This window comes from Vombatus ursinus, unplaced genomic scaffold (genome assembly GCF_900497805.2).
Source record: "Vombatus ursinus unplaced genomic scaffold, bare-nosed wombat genome assembly UNPS02014171.1, whole genome shotgun sequence".
Classification (NCBI taxonomy): domain Eukaryota; kingdom Metazoa; phylum Chordata; class Mammalia; order Diprotodontia; family Vombatidae; genus Vombatus; species Vombatus ursinus.
Genome location: NW_020953949.1, coordinates 5,062,768 through 5,078,730, shown reverse-complemented (window position 1 = coordinate 5,078,730; position 15,963 = coordinate 5,062,768). Strand labels below are relative to the sequence as shown.

The following is a 15,963-nucleotide window of genomic DNA, read 5'->3' as shown; positions in this document are numbered from 1 at the left end:
AGAGAGTGAGCTCCGACCCCTACCGCCCCTATATACCTTCCTAGCCCCTCCTCCTCAGCCCGCCTACCAGTGAATGATTGTAGGATCAGATACCGGAAAGGGATGTCTGGGGTTAGCACTGCACCAAGGGAGAGGACGTGACAAAGGAAGCTAAGCCCGGATACCGGAAGGAGGCGTCTGCGGTTAGCGCTGCACAAAGGGAGAGTACGTGACACAGGAAGCTAGGCCTGGATACAGGAAGGAGACGTCTGGGGTTAGCGCTGCACCTAGGGAGAGGGCGTGACAAAGGGAGCTCGTTCTCTGCCGTCCCACTCCCACGTGGCACAGCCCCCTGCCTCAGGAGCACATGCTCCGGCTACTTCCCGTATCCTGTTCCTACCCCAGTTCACCACAACTCCACATGGTACAGCCCCCTGCCTTGGGAGCGTGAGCTCCGGTTACTTCCCCATATCCAGTTCCTATCCCAGTTCACCACAACTCCACATGGCACAGCCCCCTGCCTCGGGAGCATAAGCTCCGGCTACTTCCTAATATCTTGTCCCTGCCCCATCTTGCCACAACCCCCACGTGGCATGTAGCCAACATCAGACAATCCTTCACATATGGGTTCAAAGAATATTGGTCATTTTTTTTAAAAAAGGAAACATGAATGGGTTGGTTGCTGGAAATTGGAGATAACATGTAAAATGGTAGGGGTTACATCAAGAATCACCAAAATTGGGTTTTACTAAAATCGCAGAGATTTACATTCAATCTTCTGGGGCCTCAGGAAAGGCAGCATGGTGTCCTGGACTGGACCTGGAATTAAAGGATCTGGGTTCAAGTTATGACTCTCCTACTTACTATCTGTCCTTAAACAAATAAAGACTTAACCCCTCTAAGCCTTCATTTTCTCATCTGTAAAATAATGATGATAATATTTGTACTACCTATCTCATTGGATTATTGAGGCTCCAGCAAGATAATATGTATAAGGCGATTTCTAAAGCACTAGGTAAGTGTGAACTAGCATTATTATTGATTTCTTTACTCTTTGCCACTTTCTTTCACCAATCTTAATCCCAACATTCTTTTCTCCATTTTCTCTGTGTCAGAGACTCTTGACCTTTTGTTTGTTTGTTTCATGAACTTTTTTGGCAGTCTGGTGAAGCCTATGAACCCCTTTTCAGAATATTTTAAAATGCATAAAATAAAATCAATAAGATTACAAAGGAAATCAATCATATTAGTTATAGGAATATGTATATATATGTATATCTATGTGTGTGTGTGTAACAAGTGAAATTCACAGATTAGTGGGTTAAGATCCCTTACTCTAGATGGACTTGTCATACTTCTTTGCAGCCAGAACCTGTTTTTTTTTTTTTTATGTGATAATCAGAGGTACTCAACAGGAAGGTATAGAGCAAGTTGTTCAAAGCACCTACCAGGGTTTTTTGTTTTTTTTTAAACTGGATTCAAAGTGTTTAAGCTTACATATTGGCCTATTTGCAAAGTAGTCTTACTCACGCACTTTAAATATCATTACCTAAAAATTTATGTACCCAGTCATACAAATGTAGATAGGTACTGATCCTCCCACTCCTCTTTCCAAACATTTTTTTAAATTACCTTAAATATTTTTATAATTCTGTCTTTCCATAATTTTTCTGGACATTAGCATCACATAGACTTCTGGAGGGGAGATCTTGACCTACCAAACTTCCCTATTCTCAAATGCCCAGCTCTTCTCAGCTGTAATCCACATTATGTGGGGCTCCATGATCATTTTCTCCTTTTCATAAACTGACATTGTTATCAGGGAAATTTTTGATCATTCATGTCCGATATTGGGAAAGTAGTGTGATACAAGGGACAGATTGAGAGTCATAAGACCTGGGTTCAGATCTTGACTGTCACTTCCTATCTATGTGACCTTGGGCAAGAAATTTCTCTGGGCCCCAGTTTCTTCATCTGTAAAATGAGTTGGATTAGGTGACTTCTAAGGTCCTTTCCAGCTCATATATCTATGCTTCTATAATCAAATAAGCCAGATGATTAGCCTTTCCTCATTGTCAGTTACAGGATAACATATCTTATATAATACAACAAAATAAGGGGCACCACAGAACTGGTGGAGAGGCAGCACAGTATTGTAAAAAGAACGCTAGACTTGGGAATCAGAAAACCCAGCTTAGTCATGGCTCTAGAACTTACTGTCTCTGTTTAACTACGGGCAAATCACTGAACCTCTGGTTTCTTTATCTGCAAAATGGGCCTAATAATCCATGTACTATCTACCTCACTGGATTATTGTGAGGAAAACACTTTGAAATCTATAAACTATAAATGTGAGCCACTATAATTATATTATAATATTATATTTATGTGACATACTATAATAAATAACATGGCATTAGCACCATAGCACCAGATTCCATATTATTAAATCTTGGTTAGTATCTCAGAGAGCAACCATGGCATATATGGTATGAAATGATAGAAAAAGTTTTAAAATTATTCCTATTTGGCTTGGGAATGTATTTTTATACTTACATTTGAGTATCGTCCTTAAGTTCTGAGAATTCACAATATTCAAACTAAATAATGAAACTAACATCTAAAGATCTAACTCAGGAGGAACTAGAAATTGACCACTTAGAAGCTCTCAGAACGATGCCAAGCATTAGGCTAAAGTAAAGGTGACCATTATCTTCATCTTTGCCCCCCAATTCCCCTCTCCCACCTTGGGCTTTGCCCCTGGGTTGCCTGGCTCTCATAGATGAGTGTTTGCTTTGCCTTGTTATGAAACAGGCCTCCAAGCCTGGTCACCTCTTTACCATGCCATCAGTCTACCTCTGCCCTAACCCACCCTCATCTAATCTTTCCTGTTCTCCTTTACGTGTTATTCTGCCTTTAGAAGGTAGTTCCTTAAAGGAAAGGATTGTCTTGCTAGCTTTCATTTCTATTCCCAGTGCCTTAAGAGTAAATTCTTAATAAGTATTCTATTTATCTAACATCTCATATAAAATATAGCATATAAGGTATAGGATAACAACTCGTAAGTTGGCAGCTTATATATAGGTACAACAAGTCATACTAGAGGCGGCTAGGTGGTGCCAGAGTGCACAGAGCATTGGGCCTAGAGTCTGAAAGAATTGAGTTCAAATGTGATTTCAGACACTTACTTGCCGTGAACCTGGACAAGTCCCTTAACCTCTGTCGGCTTCAGGTTAGTCGCCTATAAAATATAGGTGATGGGAGCACCCACCTCCCAGGATTGTTGTGAGAAGCCCTTAGTGAAGTGCCTGGCCCATATTCCCTTTCTTCTCCCCCACCCCCCAACCTTCTCCAATATATAAGAGATTTTTTTTTTTTATAAAATTTCTAGCAAATGATCATCTCTGCTTGAATATATTTAGTAACTGAGAGCCAACTAATTCCTGGATAAACTGAAACATCTGTTTTTAGTTGGAGCTGCTGGTTCTCATAATGGGTCAATATTTATCTTCCTATAACTTTTCGCCACTTTTCCCACCTCTGCTCTTTGGAACAATAAACAGATCTACTTACTCTTCTACAGGACAATATTTCAAGTATTTGAAGATATCGAGTATGTCTCTCCTTAGGAATCTTTTTCTTTATCCAGGCTAGACATCCTCCATTAATTCAACCATTCCCTCTATGACATGGTTCTCAAACTGTCCTTACCACTCTCCCCTAAACAAACTTCAGTTTATCAATGCTCTTCCTAAATTGTGGTTTCCAAAATTGAACATAATTATTAATTTAGTTTTACCAAGAGAGTAGAGAGTGCCTATTACTTTCTGTGATCTGAATACTACTTAATTCAGTCTAACACTACATTATATGGATAGATCACAGATGCCTTTCCTCAGGTTAGGAAGTAAATTTGTATTTACATATTTTCATTTTTTGTTTTAAGTGTCATGGTTTAAAGTTTTTTTCTAGCACTGCCACTGGGTCAGAGCAATGCCTCCCTAGCCTCACCTGAAATGCTGAATAAAAAAAGGATGTATCTTGTTTTTGTTGTTTTTTTGTTTTTTAAAAAATTAGACTTAAAAAATACTGAAGATTTCAAACTATGTTCAAAAGCAGTCATGGAATTTTAGAAAGGAAGGGAACTTTAGACATAATTTTAACCAACCTTTTCACTTTATAAGACTATTATATATCAAGTACAAGGCATTTTACCTTATATGAAATGCCTTTATAAGGCATTCTATAGATATAAACTGTTATTCTCATTATGGTTATTACAGATGAAGATACTAAAGCCCAGAGAGGTTTAAGTGATTCAACCAAGGACACATACAAATGTTTTGAAAACAGATTTATCATTTACTAAATTACCGTGATTGGGATCAAAATAGTTTTGTTTCTTTTGCTGTGGCAAGCAGGTGTAGGTGGAGTTGATATTCAAATAGAACAAAACAGTTGTCCTATGTACAAGGCATTCTGGTGGATGCTAGTCCTTTTGTTCTGCGAAAGAGGGGTCCATAAGTGAATGATCTGAGGACCACTGGCTGACTAAAGCACCTGTCAATGTTAATAAAAAAAAGAATTTCATTAAGAAGAGTAGCAATGAAGAGTACACAATACAAGTATACCGTTAAGCAAATCCAACATATAAACATTTAGATTTATTTTTTAAAAAACTTAAATGACAGAGATTGAGGGGGATCATTCACATTAAGTAAACACACACACACAGAGCCTTCCTTTAAATGGCAAAACTCCACCAGCACAGTTAAAATAACTTTACATGAGATTTTTGAGGACCACACACCACCATAGAGAGGGACCATTCAATTGCATCTGAACAAAAACATCTGTATAATTTGGAGCGGAGGACAATCCCCACATGATTAATCCAGAAATAGCTATATTCCTTTGCTTCTCCATTAGCTCTTCAAGACAAGACCTTTCAAAGCACAGACTTCTGAGATACTCCTTTCTCATAAAACCAAAGAAAGGGGAAAAAGAGAAGTTGTAACAGTGTTAAGGAGTTGAAGGGATTCATTTATGAAAAAAAAAGACCAAACAAGCTGAAAAAGGAGTGTGACTCATAAAGTAAGAAGACTAATTTAGGAAAGACTGTACAACTTCTATTCGTAAAAATAACCCCCCTAGAGTACTTAATAGTTTACAGATCTGTTTCCTTGCAACTGCCCTGTAAGGTGACTGTAAGGGATTAGCCCCATTTCACATTGAGGGGTAAATCAGAGCTCAGATGGTGAGGGTACTTGACCACAGACAACTTGTAAGTGGCTGAACCAAGGTCTGAACCCTAACTATTCTGACTCCAAGGCTTCTTCCACTATATCATACTGCTTCTCTGATCCCCTTACAGGAAGATTGTCTTCAGAGCAGTCCCTTTGAGAAGCCATATCCTTATTCCAATGATGCTGCTCAAAACACTTTACCAAATCCTCTTTGAGAACTCCATTCAAAGCACACACACAGAAAGTTAGTCTTATTACTGTCTAGTCACACTTTATTTTTTAAACCCAAGAATCAGGTCACATGATTCTTGGCTCAGAATAACTTTTGACTATTTCAAAAAACCAAATCCACATTCAAAGGATGATTGTGATATTAAAGGTAATGTGACAGACTCTGAACCCAGTTTCCAGAGAGGAGTTCCACATATGCCTTGAACAATAGCGGCATCAATGAACTATGTTTGTAGCTTCCAAGGGGGAACTACTTTGCAAGTTCCAACACTTACTGAAACCTCAAAGTTCTGGGCTGATTGATTAAAAAACAAATGAGTTACATTACTTTATAATCATGTATCCCACTTAGTTTTGATTAGGGCAGCTGAATGATAGTTTGTAAATATTTGAAAAATGGAACTATCACCAAATAATGATATTACTGAATTGGAGTTAAGTAGGCTAGAGAATGACTCGTTCACCACCTCACAATGTAACCTGAAGAAACAAAATTGTATTCAAAGGATAATGGAACAATTTTAATTGTGGGGGTCAATGACAAAACTTAGCCCCTTTAGTTTTTCTCACTAAGCTAGTATCATTTACCTTGAAAAATCCATCAGATGTTTTGACCAGCCAACACAAATATAAAATTTATTCATAAATCTGAACTTTAAGCTTTATTTTTCTACTGCCCAAAGCACTGTCTTCAAATTCTAATCTTGTTCACCAAAGTTCTATTTCCAACTTAATCGGTATTCTCAGCCAACTTAAGAAACTTATTCTTTTCAATCCCAATGCTTCTTTGCCTATGCATCCCACAACACAACCATAAAAAACACAAAGGCATTAAAGGGTGAGGAATAAAACAACTTTGTGGGAATTAATAATGAAAGGCAGTTATTGCATCTTTTTTTTCAGGCTGGTGTCATTAACTTTGAACAATTCATCTTTTGACTAACACCAATACAAATAAAAAACATTTGTTTTTACAACTGAACATTAAACTTCATCTTTACATTTCCCAAACCATTCAGTCTTCAGATCCTAATCTTGTTCACTGAGTTTCTGGTTTGTTCCATTTATCTTAGTAACTTCTGCCAACTTAAAGAACATAGTCTTCACTTCTTCAGTCCTAATGCACGTGAATTTTTTGATGGTAACTGAAGTATGATTTATCACTGAAACATTTCCCACACTTTACACATTTGAAGGGTTTGTCTCCTGTGTGGATTCTCTGGTGAGTTATCAAGTGAGAACTTCGACTGAAGCTTTTCTTACATATAGCACACTTAAATGGTTTTATTCCTGTGTGGGTTCTCTCATGATTAACAAGGTCTGAGCTGCGACTAAAACTTTTCTCACACATTGTGCATTTATATGGCTTTTCTCCTGTATGTATTCTCTGATGAGTAATGAGGTTTGAACTGCAGTTGAACTTCTTCTCACACATGAAACATTTATAAGGTTTTTCTCCAGTATGGATTCTCTGGTGTGTAAGTAGATGTGAGCTCCGACTGAAGCTCTTTTCACAATTGTTACATTTATGGGCCCTCTCTCCTGTATGAATTTTATGATGGGCAGCAAGATTTGAATTCTTAGTGAATCTTTTCTTACATATGAAACATTTATAAGGTTTTTCTTCAGTATGAATTTTCTGATGGTGTATCAGATCTGAGTTCCAAATGAATTTTTTGCCACACTGATTACATTTATGGGGTTTCTCTCCTGTGTGGATTTTCTGATGTGTAATAAGGTGTGAAACCCTACCAAAACTTTTCACACAGTCAATGCACTTATAGGGTTTCTGTCCTGAATGTGTTTTCTTATGCCTAGCAAGATTTGTTTTCTGAGTGAAACTTTTGCCACACTCAGTACATTTATGAGGTTTCTCTCCAGTATGAATTATCTGGTGAATTAAAACGTCTGATTTCTGACTAAATCTTTTATCACATGTTGGACACTTGTAGGGTCTTTCCCCTGTATGGGTTCTCTGATGCTGTATAAATTTTGATTTACAAATGAAGCTTTTCCCACACTTCTCACATTTATTAGTATTGTCTACGAGGTGGATGGTCTCATGGTGAATGAGATGTGTTCTTCGACTGAAGTTTTCCCCCCAATTAGCACATTCATATGTTTGGGATTTCTTATGTATTTTCACATGTGAAACAAGGTTGGATCTCTGAGCAAAGTTTTTCCCACAAGCATCACATTTATATGGCTTTTCCCCTGTATGGACTTTCTCATGAGCACTGAGATTTGACTTCTTATTGAAGTTTTTCTCACAGACAGTGCATTTATAGGGTTTCGTTCTCTTGTGGCTTCTCTGGTGTGACATAAGGTATGATCTTTTGATAAAGGCTTTATCACACAGGAGACATTTAAAGCATGTTGGTGCTGCCTGTTCTTGGAGACAAGAGATTCTAGTTCCTACAAAGTGGGAAAGTTCTTCAAATTGAGTAGAATTTTCAATAGTAATCAAAAGACTTATAAATCTCTTTTCTTGAGGTATAGACATACCTACCCTTTTCTGATCAGGGAATCTTGGTTCGTTCTCACACTCCCTCCCCAATTTAGGATGAAGGGAAATGTCTCTTTTGTACCATTCCGAAGGCACTGCGTCTACTTCCCCATTTTCTGGATTTTCTTGTTGAAAATTTTCCTCTTCCTTCTCATTGTTGTCTCCTGCTGACACAAAGAGAGAATCCAAACACCCATCCTCTCCCTATGTGATGTCTGACGTGGGACAAAAAAGTCTGCAAGTGAGTTCTAATTATGTTGAATCTTGACTATACTGGGGCAGCATTAGAGGACAGTATTTGTGAAAGACTAAGTTCTTACAGTTGCAAAGTCATCTGATTAGGACTGGGATTTAGTGCTCTCAAACAAGAAAAGAGAAAGAGGCCCATTCCCTCTCATCCCCCCAAGGGAAATAGCAGACTTATTATTTTTTTAAGATAAACTATTAACATGATGTAAATGTGAACTATTATTCATGCGAACATTGGTTTGTGGATTTATTTCTAAGAGAGGGTCATAGTTACCAGGTTTCATTAGCAATCTTCTGGGAACATGAGAAACCCCAATGAAGGTAGGAGGGTAAGTAGTTAAGAGTCATCATCTCTGGAAGAATATGTGAATACACAGCTTGACATAGCAGGATAATAGGGTGCTTGACTTGAAGTCCGGAAGACTGGGTTCAAACCCCACCTCAGAAATTTACTTGGTGTTTGACCTTGTGGACAGCGGTGCCTCAGGTTCCTTATCTGCAAAATGAGGGAGTTGGGCTTAACGGATTCTAAGGCTCCTCCTTAACTCCAAATCTATGATCCTATGATATCTATAAGATTTTCAAAACACCTGTGCAATTGGATGAACTCATAATGTCTCTAAGTCCCCTTAATAAGAGAAAGATAGTGAAGGATGGGTTCATAGTGCTAGGGATTCCTCATACTCATAACATTGCCCTCTTATATAGCTAAATATATTAAGGACTTCAGGTTAAATTCTCACAAGTAAAACCCTACCAGCCCCTTATACTTCTTAAAATTATTTTTTAAAAAAAATCCCCAGTTCAAACCAATAAATTACTTGCAATGATTAATCATTTTAGATCAGAAATTGATGAGGGACATGGCAGAACTTTGACAGGATGATGATTCTCTTTTTCCTCCTCTTTAAGCCAAGGTCCTTTATTAGATGGCAATGAATTTTTTGCCCCTTACGTAATATCTATTAAGGGTTGTGACCTGCATTATTAGAACGATTACCAACGAAATGATAAATTTTGAATAATTAAAGAAAAACCAAAGTACTATATAAAATATATAATACCCTTCACCATTAGACCCTACTTGATACAATCAAAATCCCAAGGCACACTGAACACTTTCAACTATCCCTTTATCCTTACCTAACCATTCTTTTATTCATATTTCGTTACTCAATTCCAAGCCCTGGCAGATATAAACAAAATTGATTTTAGTCTAATTAAGCTAAAAATGGTCCCACCACTACATATCTCACCTAACCCTCTGGATATAAAAACTAGTAGAGTAATTGAGTGGGATCTGTATTACAAAAGTTCCCCAGGAAAGTTTAACTGGAGGGTATAGAGTATTTGTCTTAACTAGTTTTCCCTCATTCAATAGCACTAAAGCAACTCTTTGTTCTCAATATTTTATTTTCATCTTTCCCTCTAGTCTCAGAGGAAGAACTGTCTGTCATCTTTTCTAGAGCCAACTCTCCCCTCTGCCCCTATCTATGCTTCAGCTATCAGCCCTTTCCTTTTCTTAAGGGGCTTTTCTCTCATGCTTTCTCCCTTCTCCAATATTGTCAGTTTCCCCCCTTCATTAGCACTTTTTATTTTGCCTTCAAACATGTATAGGTTTTTCTTTCCCTCCAAATAAAACTAAACTTCTTGAACAACTGGACTAACTCCATCACTCCCATTTCTTCATTATCTATTCCTTCCCTCAACCAGTAACATTAAAAAAAAAAGTTTTCATTCTATTGAATCAGCCCTTTTGTAGGTGACTATGATCACTTTTAGATAATCACCCCTTTTCTCTCCTTGAGTTCTCTGTTACATTCAACACTACTGGCCATCCATTCTTCCTTAAAACTCTCTTCTCCCTTAGTTTCTCTGGTACTACACTATGCTCTTTTCTATTTTTACCTTTTCAGTAGGCTAGAAGAGGCCTTAGAGATCATTTAATCCATTCCTTTCATTTTACAGACAAGGAAACTAAAGTCAAGGATGGTGGTGATGAAATGACTTGCATACAATCACACAGCAAATAAATGACAGAGCTAGAAATTCAATCCAGATCCACTGACCCCAAGAACAGTGCTCTTTTAATTATGCCATGCTACCAGTCTCTTTGTCCTCATCTCATCCCTTAATTCTCTGTGTTTCCCTAAAGCTCATTCCTCAGCCTTTTTTCTCTTTTTGCTTCCTGGTCAATTCTTTCTCATAGTTTCAATTCTCACTTGAATGCTAAATGGCTCCCCAAATCCTAGTCTATCCTTTGACAAAAGCATCATATTTCCAAGTGTCTACTAGATAACATTGACTTGGATGCGCCATCTACCTCAGACTCAATTTATCTAATATACTATACAGAATTCATTGTCTTACCTCTTCTCAATCTCTTTTCTCAGTTTTCTCATTTCAGCTAATTGTACAACCAATGACCCAAGCTCATCATACCAATTACTTTCATTTTTTATATTAACTGTCAAGCCCCAGTGATTCTTCAAAATCTGAATCTTTCTGGTCCCACTACGAGGTCCAAGATCTCATCACCTCATATTTGGATTACAACTTCCTCTTACCTGGCATACCTCTTCTAGTCTCTTTCCCTCCAATCCAATATCCATAGCACAAATCTTTCTAAAATAATGATATTCATGTTATTTTTGAACTCAAAAAACATTCAATAACTTTCCATTGTTTAGTATATTGGGTCCTAATTCATCTTAACATTTATAGCTACTTGTAGTCTGGCTTTTCTTTTACTTCCCAATCACTATTCCCCAATGAATATTCTTTAATCCAATCAGACCCACCTCCTTAATGCCCACCTCCCCAAATGCCATGATCATAGCCATGATCCCATATTCATGCATTGGATCATTCTATTCCCGTAACTGCTCTAGCTATCCAAATTCAACTTTTTGTGCCTGTTTGTATCACTTCGTCAATGAAACCCGCCTTAATAATTCCACTGATATCTTCTTTTTATGATGTCAATTGCTCTTACTATCTAATTAATACATTTTGGTACTTGGTTGTATTCTATTTAGTACTTTATTCTATATTGACTTTTTGTTTGTTTGTTTTTGAGTCTTCCTAACAAAACTAAAAGCAACTTGTCATATATTTCTTTTTTATTTTCCATTGCAAACAGTAGATACTTAATAAATATGAAATGAATTAAATTCATTGCCATTGCTTCATGTTTTTATTGCTTTGTGTTTTAAACATAACAAATAATAGTGTTTGTCACTTGAAGACATTTTGAGTAAGATGCAATGTAGTAATATTAAATAAATATCCATAGATATTCCCTCACTTTAAGAAAACTTAATTAAAAAAGCCCAAATTTATTTTTTAAAAAAGATACATCATAGGCTTATTATTCATATTACAAAAGAATTTTTGTTTTGCCAAGGTATTCACTTAAGAGTTGGCTTAGGTAACCAGTTCCTATGATGTTTATAGGCTTGAAGTAGCTGGGGAACAAAAACAGAAACTCCCCACAATTAAACATTCAAAATGTCTGTGTCTTTTTAAAAGATGGTCCAGGAAAGCAATATTGTAAGAAATAACAATAAAAGCAAAGAATAACAATAAAGGCAAAGCCTCTCCCAATGTAGAATAGAACACCATAAATATCTCTGGGTACTTGGTCAAGAACATTTGGAAACAAGAACACCTGTAGGAGAGAGAGGCATAGAACTATCGCAGTGAATATCAACCCAAAATGATAACACATAACATCCCAAACTGAAGAGGCTTCTGTAGTCAAGGACCAGTTTTTACTGGTTCTAGTTTTCACATCTTAATATATTAATATAATATCCCATCTTTGTCATATACTTGCTGTGTGACCCTGGGCAAGTCACTTAATTTCTAATTATCTCAAATCACTCTCTAAGACTGTAAGCTGTAGAACAGTTGACAATCTGCATTGGTGTTCAGAGTTTTCTCACCAGGAGTTCCTTACACCACTGAAATCACAGGTCAAGACAAAAAGTTATGTATTCTCTAATACCATTTTCCCAGAGATGACCCAACTCTGGAAGTTTTTCCCAAGTAATGTACTCAGTTTTCTACTAACTTAATTAAAAAAATCAAACCACAAATAAAAAATCCCTCTGACTTTGGTCCCATGATTCCAGGGAAACTTACTATATAGAACAAGGTATATAAAAACTGCTTTCTCTTCAGAACTGAGGACAAGTTCAATGCTATTCAGGAAACTGGTTTATAAGTTGATTGGGAATGATGTTCTTTTCCAAAACTATTAAAGTTCAGATCCCAAATTGCCCTGCAATTTCTGATGCACCAGGACTGTTCAATACAGCAGGCCTTACCAAATGAGATTAGATCCTTGCAATTCTTTGGCACAGATTCCCAGCAAAGAGGGCTCTGAGAAGGGTTCAGACTCACACATTCCTCTCTGGAGAAATAGACAGCTAAATCCTCGAACATCAAAGATGCCTGAAACAACAGGAGACACCCCACCCAACCCCTACCCAACTCAGTACAGAAGGTTCTCACCATGTGAGGGAAATTCATTTAAGCCAGTCCCTCTTTTAAAAAAATTATTAATATCTTTTTATATCACATTTATTTATAAATATGCCTTCCCCTACCCAGTCCACCATCCCTTGTAACAAATAATTTTTTTTTAAAAAAGAAATACAAAACAGTTTGGCAAAACCAATACATCAACATATAGTTTCCCACCTCTGCAAAGAAGGCAGGTGTATTTTCTTAACTCTTCTCTAGGTCTAAGCATGGTTATTATAATTACAAAGCATTTAGTTTTGCTTTTTCCTTTCCATTTACACTGTTGTAGTCACTGATTTGCCTAGGTTTAAAGGTTAAGTGACTTCCAAAGGTCACACTGCCAGTATGTGTAAGTATGTTTGATCCTAGATATTCATTAAGCCATGCTGCCTTTCAAACATCTGAAAAACAGCAATCATGCTCCTGCAAGTCTTTTCTCCAAGCTAAAAACATAAAGTTTACTCAATCAGTTCCCATATGGCAAATGCCTCATGCTTCACTTCCATCATTTGCAAAACAAGGAATCTGGACTAGATAACCTCTAAGATTTCTTCTAGCTCTATGATCTCATATGTAATATACATGTTTATACATGACAAAGTAAACAATTATGTTCAAATGATACCAATAAAAGTCACTCCCCTGTGCCTAATGGTATCCAAATCATTTAGCAGTACTACTGTATATATGTTGTGGTATATCATAATTAATGTCACGGTTCATAAGCCCATAAAAATAGAGCTGGAAGGGACCTTAAAGGTCATCTACTGCAACTCCCTCATTTTATAGGTAAGAACAAAGAATCAAAGAGAAGGCCACAAAATTAGTAAGCAAAAGGAAATACTTTTGGATGGCATGAGGTAAAATATACATTTCACAGTTGATTTATTGTTTATATATATCTTAATTCCACAACAAAAAGACTATAAGAGGAGAGTTTGCTGAGAAATTTAGGCAGTGTCTCCAGCACAAGCTAGGGAGAGTTCTCAGACTCAGAGGGACATCTGGTCAAGGTTTTCCCTCTAGATCCTTTCCTAGCCCTGATTCCTTATCAGCAAGCAATACTCAGATGTTAGTTTCTTAAGAACAAACTTTGTGGGATAGAGAGACTAACTCAAACCTTGAAGCTTTTCCTATTCATCAAGTTACCTCTCATTCCAGAGTGGGAAAGGGAGAGAAGGAGAAAAAGCACAAAGAAAAAGGATATTAAATTAATGCTAATGCCCCAGCTTCTTGCTGAGCATGGAGTTCTGAGCAAATGTAATAACTTTGGCCATAAAAGACAGATTAACTTCAGCGTTCCTTGGGAGCAGACTATGAAAGGGTATGCTTTCAGAAGGAAGCATGAACAACACATTACCTGAGACCCAGCAGCATGGATAGAAGCCATTTATTTCCTGATCTCTGATGCTCGCCCTCTTCAGGAAGAACACGAATCTGGAGAGCAGAGAGGGCTGAAGAAGAAAGAATTTACCTAAGAGACACGCTTTATACCTCCACTAGTCAATATGCAGGTTCTACCCATACTTATTAAGGTTATTCCACTCAAAATATACCAGACGCTCTAGGAGGAGCTGCAATGGGGGGAGGGAGATGGAGGGGTGAAGGAACATCCAATGCTAGTTCCCACATTACTTAGGCTACCTGAAGGGCATGGTAAATGACGTGGCTACAGTTTCCTCCTGAGGAAAAAGAGATCTGAGACAACAGCATACAGCTGGCCATGGACCAGTGGGATAAGCAAGTGAAAATTCTATCTTTAACTTAATCAGGAAGCAAAACCAAGGATATAGATAGTGACCTGCAGTAAAATCTCCAGTTTGTGCCTTCCAATTCTAATACAGTGATTCTATGATCATCTTCAACGTGTACTGGTCTGCTGAGTGATTCTTCTAAAAGATTATTGTTCTTTTCTTTTCTAACCATTTGTCACCCCCTGACTCCAGAGACCTCAATTTGCTGTTTTATGAATAACACAGCAAAGGGAATGGAATTAGGTCCTTAGGTACCTGTTGTAAAGGAAGAAACTTTCATTTGGATGTGACCAGTCAAAGATGATCATACTAACACTTAATGTTATCATGAAAGCTGGGCAAAATACCTTTGTGATAATAGTATATGACAAGTTGTTGAAAAATTTCCTGGCTAAAAAAATGTTTGTGCTGCTCTCCCTGGACAAAAAAATCTGCTGTGCCAAACTGTTTGCCTTTAAAATGACAAAGAAGGGCCAGCACAGGTGTTGGTGTTAACCCTGTAGAGCAAAGGAGAGACGGGTGAGCAGAGGTTGTGGAATGACCCCGAGTCCCCTGCACAGAAGCAGAAAGAGCCTCCCGCCTCAGGGTGACAGCCGAGGATTGGGGGGGTCAGGGGTAGGGCCAGCCATGTCCACAGTCTCAGGCCCGCGAGGTTCCCTGCAGAAGAACAAGCAGCGCTCAGGCCTTCTCCCAGGGAGGAATTGTTCGCTTCCCAAAGATTCCTCCTCTTTGACCTGCACCCCCTTCTCTCCCTCCCTCCAACCCCGTCACGCGCGCTCCTCCCCGGAGAGCCTTCCTCACCCTGATCTGGACCACTCAAAGTATCTCCCCACTTCGGCCTGCCGCTCTGGGGGTGGGGGGTGGGAGGTGCCCCAATCAGGGGTGGAGATGCTTCTCGCCTGTCGCCATCTTGCTTTTTTCCCCCTTCCCTTAAAAAAAAAAAATGCACAACCAATCATCGTCCTCAACTCGGACTCCCCACAACCCATCCAGTTTGGGACGCAAAGTCTGTCTCTAGGGAACCGACAGTAGGGTACCAAAGCCGCGTGGCTTCCTGGGAAATGTAGTCCCCAGGAGTCCCTAAAAGCTCGGACGCAGACAATTGACTGCACTCTAGGGGTCTGAAGGGGTCGGGATGGAAGGGAAACGAGGAGGAAGATGCCTAAAGGATGTAGCTTACCAGAAAAGGGGGAAGAGAAAGCAGAGGAAGCGAAATCTTTTCCCAAAATTATGGTTTATTTCACGGATATTGGGAATGCGTCTTCCCGAGTATTCGCGAACCTGAACCAAGGGTGCAGACAATAGTGGCAGAGTTTTCCTGGTGAGGCTTCCAGGATTAGAGCAATGAGAAGGGTGAATAAGGACGACAGGGACTGTTACACACATCTGCCTACGCTGTCAGCTTCTTTAAAAAGATCTGTTTTTTTAAATTACGTTTTGACTTCCGACTTGTCTCCCTCCCACCCTT

The 15,963-nt window shown here is 38.4% G+C and overlaps 1 protein-coding gene across 5 annotated transcripts; it reads right to left on the bottom strand.

Annotated features, from left to right (window-relative positions):
• Positions 1 to 720: 720 nt before the first annotated feature.
• Positions 721 to 15,400, bottom strand: LOC114041301 (zinc finger protein OZF-like). 5 transcript variants are annotated; one of them, XM_027859688.1, is made up of 6 exons: positions 15,297 to 15,400; positions 14,102 to 14,195; positions 12,543 to 12,669; positions 7,966 to 8,126; positions 4,354 to 4,539; positions 721 to 798 (listed from the first exon to the last, which is right to left on the bottom strand). In XM_027859688.1, exons 2-5 carry the CDS (start codon positions 14,129 to 14,131, stop codon positions 4,531 to 4,533), a joined length of 327 nt encoding a protein of 108 aa, XP_027715489.1. In that variant the 5' UTR covers positions 14,132 to 14,195; positions 15,297 to 15,400; the 3' UTR covers positions 721 to 798; positions 4,354 to 4,530. The 5 variants fall into 5 exon arrangements, with proteins under 5 accessions (XP_027715489.1, XP_027715485.1, XP_027715487.1 ...); XM_027859684.1 differs by lacking the exons at positions 721 to 798; positions 4,354 to 4,539 and having other exon boundaries at positions 5,950 to 8,126; XM_027859686.1 differs by lacking the exons at positions 721 to 798; positions 4,354 to 4,539; positions 14,102 to 14,195; positions 15,297 to 15,400 and adding exons at positions 8,486 to 8,707; positions 10,779 to 10,836 and having other exon boundaries at positions 5,950 to 8,129; positions 12,543 to 12,591.
• Positions 15,401 to 15,963: the final 563 nt, after the last annotated feature.

Excerpts from the sequence above, each read along its gene's own strand:
- LOC114041301 (XM_027859684.1), bottom strand. The coding sequence starts at position 14,131 with ATGGCTTCTATCCATGCTGCTGGGTCTCAG. Across the intron at positions 12,670-14,101 it reads TCCATGCTGCTGGGTCTCAG|GCATCTTTGATGTTCGAGGA; the intron begins GTAATGTGTTGT and ends CTGTTGTTTCAG. Across the intron at positions 8,127-12,542 it reads CAAGGATCTAATCTCATTTG|GAGACAACAATGAGAAGGAA; the intron begins GTAAGGCCTGCT and ends TTGTGTCAGCAG.